General features: G+C 39.7%; 1 protein-coding gene across 2 annotated transcripts in view; it reads left to right on the top strand.

Moving 5' to 3' along the window:
- The window catches only part of Cmya5 (cardiomyopathy associated 5), an 88,317-nt gene that overhangs the window by 47,690 nt on the left and 30,210 nt on the right, over nt 1-10,417 (top strand). The window contains exons 3-6 of one of the 2 annotated variants that reach the window (XM_060377788.1): nt 2,292-2,387; nt 3,934-4,167; nt 5,913-5,935; nt 9,776-9,891. In XM_060377788.1, the coding sequence (XP_060233771.1) occupies nt 2,292-2,387; nt 3,934-4,167; nt 5,913-5,935; nt 9,776-9,891 (469 nt within the window). The remainder of the gene's footprint in view (nt 1-2,291; nt 2,388-3,933; nt 4,168-5,912; nt 5,936-9,775; nt 9,892-10,417) is intronic. The other variant, XR_009589949.1, reaches the window with a different exon arrangement.

The raw sequence follows: 10,417 nt of genomic DNA, 5'->3' as shown, positions 1-10,417 counted from the left end.
TGTGTTGAGTTGTTTATGTACAGCATACATTTTAATTCCTTAGCTCCCCATCACTGCCCTCAGTTTGCTGGCGATGGAATGGGCTTGGGGAGTTGCAATGATTTGCAGAGGTCACAAGAGACGAAATTGGGGCTGATGTCCAGTTGGTCCGACATTGCAGTCTGTGTTCTTGGTGGCATGTCCACACTGTTTGCCGTCAGTGACCCCCAAACCATCCTTCAGCGATGTTGCTGCTAAGTAATTGTCACACTAATTTTGATTAAATTGGCTTGCATTTTAGAATCTGGGTACTTTTTCCTATCAAATTATAATTCCCTCTTATTTTTCTAGGATGAAATTTTATTTACATTTTTCCTATTGAAATTTGGATGAAGGGGTGAGGTAACCTCTTTTGTGGACTCTCAGATGCATTAACCCCACCAAAATGTGTTCCGTTCTGTAATTGTATTTGCTTTGAAGACAAGCAGCAGTCGTCACTGTCTATAGAAACAAGGCTCAATTTTCCATATTTTTATTGTTATTATTCTTATGCTTTTGTTTCTAGCTAAGTTTTTCCCTGAATGTTGACAATTTTAAAAGTCCAAAAGTAATACTGTGATCTCTTCAGATCATATAATTCTTTCAAATTTTTAAAAACAATTCAAAAGTGGGATGATGTCATCTTTAAAACAACATTTAAAAGGGTTTGTTTGTTTGAATTTCTCTAAAGAGAAGGAGAAAAGTGAAAAACAGTTGACTAAAACCAGGAAGGCTTTCTTTTCTTTTTTTTATTAAGTTATCTTAAAGTTATCTTAGATTAAGAGTTGTAGGCAACTTCCCCCCCAAAAAAAAGGAAAGAAAGAAAGAAAGAAAAAAAGAAAGAAAGAAAGAAAGAAGAAAGAAAGAAAAGAAAAGAAAACGGGGGTCTGGAGAGACGGCTCAGCATTTATGAGCACTGGCTGCTCTTTGTAAAAGGAATGGGGTTCAATTTCCAGCATCCACATGGCAGCTCACAGCCATCCGTAACATACATGTAGGCAAAACACACACACACACACACACACACACACACGCACACACACGCACACACACGTAAATCTAAAAGAAAGAAAGAATGAAAGAAAGAATGAAAGAAAAAAGAAAGAAAAAAGGATATCACAAAAAGCTGTAACCTGAGAATTTGGTAGTACTTTCTGGGTGGACTTCTGTGCCTCTTCCAGAGCTGTTGGCTGCCCATCTTCCTCATGGTGACTCCCCTTATTTATCTTCATCCTTGGCTTGCTTTTTTCTGCTTTCACAGTGTTCATTGACCTTCTGCTCTATGTCAGGAAGGGTGCCAGTCATCGGGAGTGAGAAGGAAAGAAAGAAAAATGAGAAGATGTACTTAGAAGTTCCTCAGATCAGTAGATCAGTACTGGCTTTCAGGAGTGTGGATGAGAGACCAAGAGTTTTTGGGGGGTTAGTAGTTGGATAGAAGTGGAGGGGGTCAGGGAAGGTGTCTCTGAAAGCTAAAGTTTGGCTGATCCTTAATGAAGTAGAGATCTTCTAATAGTCAATGGCGAAGAGGTCACTGTAGAAGAGGAAAACAGGAAAAAAAGTGTGAGAAGAAACTACAAGGAGGTGCAGCTTGTGTGACAGTCACAGAGGCAAGAGCTAGAGGGACACGTTGTCTCTACCGTCTATCTACAGGTGATTGCAGAGCTTGTTAAACTGATTACCAACACTATAAGGCTCTACTTTGAAGTACATAAAACTCAGGTCCTTAGGAACAATGACAATTCAAATCTAGAGTTTCTCAAACATGAACACCCATGCATATGAGTGCTTATACTCATATGAAGACCAGAGGAGAACCTCAAGTATTTTTCTTCAGGCACTATGCACCTTTTTTTTTTTTTTTCAACTTATAACAGTGTCCCTCACTTTCCCTGCGTTCAACCAGTAGGCTAGGCTGGCTGGCTAGTGAGATGGTGGATCTGTCTGTCTCTGCTTTCCCATTTCTGGGATTACAAACATGCACCACCACTCACAGTCGGCTTTATGTTGCTTCTGGGGATCAAGCTGCTGTCCTTGTGCTTGCAAAGAAGGGGGTTTACCAGCTGAGCTGCTTCTCCAGCCCCACAACACTCAGCTGTTTCTCATACATAAGTGTGTCAATTTATTTAGGCAAACCAGCAAGAATACCCCAAAATTGATTTGTTAGTGAATATGGTATGGTAAGTCTCTACAAATATATTAAATAAACTAGAACTCACTGATTGAAATGTCTCCCCAATGTTATACACTAAAGATAGTTTAATTATTTCCTTCAGATTCAATTAGGAGAATTTCTTGAAAACCTACAAGAAAAATCTTTGAGGATTGAAGCTTTTGTTAGTGAGATTGAATCCTTTTTTAATACTATTGAGGTAAGTTAACATACTTCTTTCTTCTCTATCCTACCTTATTCATTGTATCAATGTAAACTATTTAGAGCCGACTTGGTGTGTGCATTGTATTGTGTGTGGTATGTAGTGTATAGCGTGTAGGTGAGTGTAGTGTGTATGTATGTATGTGTGGTATAGAGTGTAGGGTATAATATGTATGTCTGTGGTGTGAGTGTGTGCGGTATATAGTTTTGTGTGTGGGGACATATAATATGTAGTAGGTATGTGTGTGGTTTACATTGTTGTTTATCTTAATTCAAAGTGAGGTTTCTTATAGTCTCCCCTCACTATGAGTCATGAGACTGCTTTCTGTTTAAGGATAAAAGATTTTCCTCTAAAGACATGCCCTTTTGAGGGCTCTGGCACACTAAGGCAGATGCTCTCTGAAGGTTAACCCTCATGAAGAGTTACTAAGAGGTGTTTATATTTCATAAGCAAGCAGCTTCTGCTCTACTTTCCTGCCTCAGACTGGCTTGACCTCCAGAAATCTTGTATGTCAATGACTTGAATTTTTTGTTTGGAGCCAGTTGAGGCCTCAGGCACCTCTGAGTACACATACTTCTGGCTCTCAGCTCCTGCCCCTCCACTGTGAAGGGAGTGGACAAGGCAGATATTCGAATCTGCAAGACCAACATCCAGCTGCTGGAAATGAGAAGGCTACTTTGGCAAGAACTGCTCAGAAGATACAAGTCCTACCTGTAGATTTGGGAAAACTGAAACTCACTCTGAGATTTTTTTTTCCCAACTAGAAGCAAAGGGCCAAGGTTAAAATTAGGACAATCTTTCTCTTACAATTTTTCCAAAATATTATCTATTTAAGGCAAGATATGAAAAGACTGACCAAATTAATTTGTCTCTTGATTCTGGAAAACATTATGAGCCACTTGTTGACACTTCAACCTTTTAGATATTCAGAGGCTTCATCAAACCACAGCAGGCACTTATTTTCCTGAAAGCTTCACTTATTAGTTTAGGGATATAAAAATATATAATGGAATGCTCTGTCCTCATCCAGAGGTGCTTGTTAACGGGGAGAGGCAGAGGCTCCAGGCCACTGCAGAAAACTACTGTACAATTCCCTTGCTCCCCTTGTAGATCAGTGAACACCTGCTTTATTGTCCCCTTCCTCAGTCACTCTAATGAAGATAGCCAATCACTAGGTGTGTTAAAATGGACTGTAAAGTTCCTTGCTCTGTGGTAAAGCTGCTCCTCATAGGAGAACATTGGTGTGGAGAAGTGAAAACCACATAAGCCCTTTTCACAGCTTGATTGCTAGCATCCTCCCCAGATGTAACTTTCTTTTCTAAATTTTGATATTTTGTAACTTCTTGATGATACTCTTACAGTGAATTCCATTGCAAAACTTAGTTACAGCAAGATAAATATATAAGCTGAAAGTGTAGACCATGCACTTAGTGTAGTTCATTCTTTTACTGGGATGTTAGAGGCCAGGGGGGATAAAGATGAAGGGCAAATGAAGACATTACTTCTTGGTCCATTATAAAGTGCTTTTGTTCTACCCCTCTAGGAAAACTGTAGCAAAAATGAGAAAAGACTAGAAGAGCAGAATGAGGAAATGATGAAGAAGGTTTTGGCAAGGTATGATGAGAAAGCCCAGAGCTTTGAGGAAGTGAAGAAGAAGAAGATGGAGTTCCTGCATGACCAGATGGTCCACTTTCTTCAGAGCATGGACACGGCCAAGGACACCCTGGAGACCATTGTGAGAGAAGCTGAGGAGCTTGACGAGACAGTTTTCCTGGCTGTAAGTACCACAGGAAAGCAGGCCCAATACCTGGTGCCAATTCTGGTAGAAGTCTACTTTAAAACTATTCCTAAAACTACCCAGTTTATAAACTGGGTACAGAGTCACAATCCTATAGTCACAGCACTTGGGAAGGCAAGGCAGCATGGTCACAGGTATAAGGCAAGACTGTTCTGTCTCAAAAACAAAGCAAGCAACAACTCCAAAGAAAACCTGTCTCTCAGTATGTAACTTACACAATTCTGGCATTTCAAAATCCATGATGCCTGTGCTATAGAAAAGGCCCCACAAATCTTAATAGTTCAATTCCCTAGATCCCTGAGAGATACACAGAAAGAGGCTGTTCTGTTATCATGTTTCTGAAGATTGATCAGCTTCTAAAATCAAAGGGCTCTCTCGCAACCTTATTTATGCTATGCCTTTCCTCTGAGGATCGGCCTGGCCACCTGTTGTCTCATGCTGGTCCCTAAGTCTGTCCTGTTAACTCTCTCATCTGAGGGGACCTCTCATATGAACCATTCATTCCATCTGACCTTACCAGGTGGCTAGCAGTAACATTTGGTTCCCTTTGTGATGTGGCACCTTCCTCAAATAGGACAGGGATATTGCTAGAAGTAGATTTTTGTTGACAAGATTCCATTATTCAAACAAGGGACTTGTGGAGAGCGAGACACTCTTGTATGTACCTTAGTGAATAAATCCTTATAAACCCTATAATGTTCCAGAAGATAATGGCTCTCTGTAGACTCATGATGAACCATGAGCAATACAGATGTTTGTCCAGAGGGCAGACAAAAGCCTGTCAAATTAGAAATCTCCAGATGGAGATGCTGAGAGGGGACCCCTCTTTCAAAGTTCCCCATACTCCTAGACCTCCCAGTGAAGTTAGAAGGTAGAGTGAGGCAAAAACAGACATTAGAGCCAGGCATGGTGGTAATCCCAGGCATGCCTGTAATCCCAGCAACTGGGGAGGCAGATGCAGGCCTGTGAGTTCCAGGCCAGCCTGGTCTACAAAGCAAGCCCACAGAGAAACACTGTCTTGAAAAATAAATAAACAAATAAACAAACAGCATTAGAAAGTTCATGATTGGCCTCTGGGGACATATCTGGCCAGACAAATGTAGGTCTCCATTCTCAAAGGAGAATTTAAAATATTTATGTGGCTTTATGTTTAATTAAAGCACAGCTTTAGTTTTTTTAAATCAGGACCCTCTTAGGAAGTATAATATTAATAAGGCAATTTGTGTCTCACAATAGCCTTTGGAATCTCTCTCTCTCGGAGAACAAATTAGAAGGGGGAAACATTTGTTTCTGTTTTTGGTGGTAATATCTATCAATTCTAGAAAACTTTGGAGAACATAGGAAGCAGAGAGAAGCTAGCCCTCAAAGACAACTGCTGCTCCGAGACGTGTAAAGCCCACACTGAACAAAGTTAAGTCATTTTTTTATTGCTTCACAGAATTCTAAAACATTGTTAATAAGGAGAAGAGGAACACACAGCCCACTGCCAGCTTTGCCCATGAAGAGAGCGAGGCACACTGTAAATGTAGGCCAGCCCTTCTCCACACACGGTCCTCACCTTCCCTGAGTGCCATTTCCCTATTCAACCTAAAGTCCCAAAGACAAATGGCCTCAGGGATGCTTAGGGGTAAAGACTGTTTAAAATGTTTGATCTTAATGCTCGTAGCTGCTTTACTTTCTGTTATTAATTAGACTCTCTGTCTCTCTCCCCACCCCAACCCAAGTCGTTTGAGGAAATCAATGAAAGGTATATGCAACATGGTGCACTTTCCAGGCCTGAGGAGAGCATGATGGGATGCTTTAGGGGATGAGCTGCCAATTAAACACACATAAGGGAGCTGCTGTGTTTTCACTCTTAGACAGATTGCTTTTAAAAGTTAAAGGACAGCTTCAGAAGAAAATTGCATGTGCTTTGGTTAAATAACATAGTGTAGAGTTTTAACTGCTTTCCTGAGTTGTAGCCTGTATTTTCTATCTAATCTCAACCATCTTTCCCGTTTCTGAGTACAAAAAAATTATAAATGACTAGATTTATTGGTTAAATATGAGTATTTGAAGCAATCATTCATTGTGGCTGTGAACAATTTTAGGACCTATGTCACCCTGATATCATGGTCATTGTTTTCCTTTCAGAAGGAAGCTCTGTCCTCATCTTTTCCTGCTCAGCTAATCCAATGAATCTTACCCTATTGATTGTGTTTTGTGTTGATGATGCTCTTAACACTTGGGCTAAGAGATTCTTCATTCTTCTAAGAGGCAAGATTAGAAACAAGATTAGAAAGTAATGTTTATAGAAATAGCAGACATCAGATTTCTGTGTGTGTTCTATATCATCCACTGTTGACATTCAAGACTCTCTCACCCCTTTTCCTTGTACCCCACAGCAAGAACTTGAGATCTTTTTTGCTAGTTAAGCCCAAGGTTTTATCATATTAGTGGGATCATAAATGTCCATTTCTAAGTTATAAATATTATCTTGGCTTTATTTCTACTGACATTCAATGGCAGAGAGTAAAGAGCCAAGACTTAAACTGGAAATGTTTATCTGGGATGAATATATGAAAAAAGGAGTTTGAATAGGAAACCTTATCTTTTCTAGATAACTGAAGCTGCAGGAATGAATCTTATTTGCTTACAATATAATGCCAATATACTTTATAAAACCTATTTGTATATTAGTGTTGGCACTAATTGACCAGAGTTTTATAACAGTGGAGGTACTGTGAATAGTTGCTTGCAGAGCATTAAAACCCACTGTTGCTAAACCTGGGGTGGTGGTGCACACCTTAAATCCCAGCACTCAGAAGGCAGAGGCGGATCAGAGGTGGATCTCTGAGTTCAAAGCCAGCCTGGTCTACAGAGTGAGTTCTGGGACAGCCAGAACTTCACAGAGAAACCCTGTCTCAAAAAACAAACACAAAATATAACAAAAAAACAAAACCAACTAAAACAAAACCCAGTGATGCTGATTATTTCTGATTCTTATGTCCAACATTGGGGATTCACTGGTTTGAACTGTGGTCTTTGTATTTTCAAAGCTTCCTGGGGGATTGTGACGGGCAGGCAAGGATGAGGACCTCTTGCTGAGAGTAGACTGTCCTCAGGCTCAATGGCTTCCCAAACTGACTGTGCCTGAATCAATTGGATAATGTGTATGCCCCAGATGCTGGAACCCCACAGCCACTAATTGGGGATTTGTGGGTAGGACAAGGCTCCTTACCAGTTCTCATGGATGAGTGTGAGAAACTCAAGCAGTGATCCATATATGTATATAACTTAAAGATCAGTAATGTAACTATTGATTTTTAAGTTAAAAATATGTGGGTTTATAGTGCCATTGCACATACATTGGACAATATAGATGTATTTAATTATTTTTATCCAATCCATATGTGTAAGATATTGATTAGAAAGAAAATTTGGTGGATGAAAATTTATAAATGCTTGTACTGTAAAGATGCTGAAGGATGGTTTTACTTTTCTAAACACCTGATTACCACTAATATGATTTGAAAGCCATTGCATACTAAACATCGTTTCTTTGGTTTTTATGGTTTAACTTGGTAATTTACATGTCATTTTAATTAATTTCTTTTTCACGTCCAATTGACAATGAATTAATCTTTACTACTGCTGCATATCATTTCAAGGGAATGCACTTGGGATAACCAATATTTTTTCTTTTTATTATGTTTTTATTATTTAAAACAATTTTTATATTTGAATGTACTTTAAGCAGATCTTCGCCTACCCCAAATCCTTACAGATCCTCTCCACATTCCTAGCCACCCAACTTTAAGTTCTTTCTCAAATAAACAAAAACCCAATACAACAACAACACCCCAACCAAGAAAAAAATAAAACAATATCCAGAGAAAACAAAAACCATAAAACACCAACTGTAACCAAATAAAACCACACACAAAAAACAGTGGCGTCCATTGTATGTTGATCAACCACTCCTGAATATGAAGCCTCCTTGTGGTTAGTATGCCCACGTCACTCCACTGGAAAAAACTGACTTCCTCTCCCAGCAGGCATAAATGACAGTTCAGTTGTTAACCTTTACCCTAATGGTTAGTTTTCATTCATTCATTCATTCATTCATTCATTCATTCATTCATTTCTTTAAAAACCTAACAAAATAAAATATAATAAAATAAAACAAAAAATATATCAAATTGGTCAAGATAAAACAACAGAAGGAAAAGAGCCCAATAGAAGGCACAAGAATCAGAGAGCCCTTGTTAACACACTCAGGGAATCACTTAAAACCACTAAGCTGGAAGCCGTACTATAAGCACTGAGGACCTGGTACAGACCTCTGCAGGCCCTGTGGTCTTTTTTTTCCCTTTGTTTTCAGAAAAGTATTATTCAGTTTTACTCTAGGTCCATGGGCTACCTTGTCTCTGGTTCTTGGCCACCCAAGCAGTGTTGGGTATGGGTTCCATCTCCTGGAGTGGACCTTAAGTCCAATCAGATATTGGTTGTGTACTACCACAGGCTCCGTGCCACTGTCGCCCTAGCATATCTTGCAGGCTGGACACCATTGTAAGTCAAAGGGTTTGTGGCTGGGTTGGTGTTTATGTTTCTCTCTTGGTGGCTTGCAGAATCCACTCCTGCACCAACTTGAATATAGGGGTGGAGATTCTATGTAGGCACCAACTTGATATGTCCATAGTCAATGAGTTGTGTAGATATTGGAATAACCAACATTTTTATGTAGGGAAAGAAAGGACAACAAAACTATGCGATTTGGTGAAGAAATCTGAACAACTAAACAAAGTTCTATAAATAGGAACGCACACATACGTCTTTTAAATCTTCAAGACAACTTCTGCATTCTTTCTATAGGACATTCTAAATCTAGTTTATTTTCTCTTGTTTGCTTCTTTCCTGCTTTTTCTTCCCCACTTCATGTTGTATCTCTGAAGACAGTGCTTGTATATTAAATGATTTTTTTCTCAGCACTGAAATGCTTAAATTAAGGAGTGCTGTCAAGCATAGTTAGACCCAATGTTTGCATATGTTGAATAACACATTTTTTTTTGCCTTATAAATGCTGTTTTGTTAAGGGGATGCATTTCCCTCTATGTTTTATTCTTCTGTATTGTAATTATAAACAAAAGAGTCTCAAACATTGTAGGACTGACTTGTAAAAGAATATCAACTTGCTGTTAAAATTGAATGGGTAGGTGTACAAGAGAAAATTCAGACATTTTACCAAGGCATCTACAGGTAGCTTCTGTGTGGATGGGGATTTACCTGCAAATATGTGTGTGCATCACATGCATGCCTGATGTCTGAGGGGACCAGAAGAGGACACGGGATGTCCTGAAACTGAAGTTACAGATGGTTGGGAACTTTTCAAATGGAGAGCCTAGGGATGAGACTTCTAGTCTCACCAGGTGTCTAACAACAAATGATTTTAAGTGTGCACTTTCCAATGCTCTTGAATACCCTAGGAGTTGGTGGGACCTGGCCTCATACAAACCAGTTACTCCCACCAGCTTCGTGCTAAAGAGGAGCACACTCTTTGGTTCTGGGTTCATGCTTGCCAGACTGAGAAAGTTCTGTTCTTTGTCAGGCTGCTTTCTGCAATGGAGAGCACAGCTTCCTTAGAGAACATGCCTGCTGCCTTCTCACTTTTTGAACATTATGACAGCTCGGCGCAGAGTGACCAGATGTTGAAACAAGTGGCTGGTGAGCATTTTTAATATGTTATTTACCTCAACAAAACCTGGCAGCTCTTGCTTGCCTGTTTTGTTACATTTCTGTAACTGGGTGAATATGGGCGTGGCTGTAAAGGTTTAAAGCAGAGGCATAGCCCATCTCTGTGATGTAAAGGTTTAAAGCAGAGGCACAGCCCATCTCTGTGGTGTAGCACTTTCCTCTTTGAAGCTCTGTGACGCTGCTGGGGCCAGGACAGATGAAGTGAATGGAACTGAAAAGTCCACTCTCCTTTTATTCTACTCTTTTAAAACTAGAATTTTGCTCCCTCTGTGTAAGAGAATTACTTATTTTACAACAGCAGCTTGACATACAGGTAAAAAGGAATAAAGTATTTTCACATGCCATGAACAAATTTTACCTTATAAGTAGTTTTTTTCCTCTTCAATTCAGTTCCTTTTTCCTCTTCTTTATTTACTCCCCCACCCCCTCCAACCAAACAGATTAGCTTAGAGAACTCACATCATGGCCTGCAGCCAGGAGCCTCCCACTCAGCTGT

This window comes from Meriones unguiculatus, chromosome 2 (genome assembly GCF_030254825.1).
Source record: "Meriones unguiculatus strain TT.TT164.6M chromosome 2, Bangor_MerUng_6.1, whole genome shotgun sequence".
NCBI classification, from domain to species: domain Eukaryota; kingdom Metazoa; phylum Chordata; class Mammalia; order Rodentia; family Muridae; genus Meriones; species Meriones unguiculatus.
Note: the sequence above shows the minus strand (reverse complement) of the source record. Positions and strands in the feature narration are given on the sequence as shown.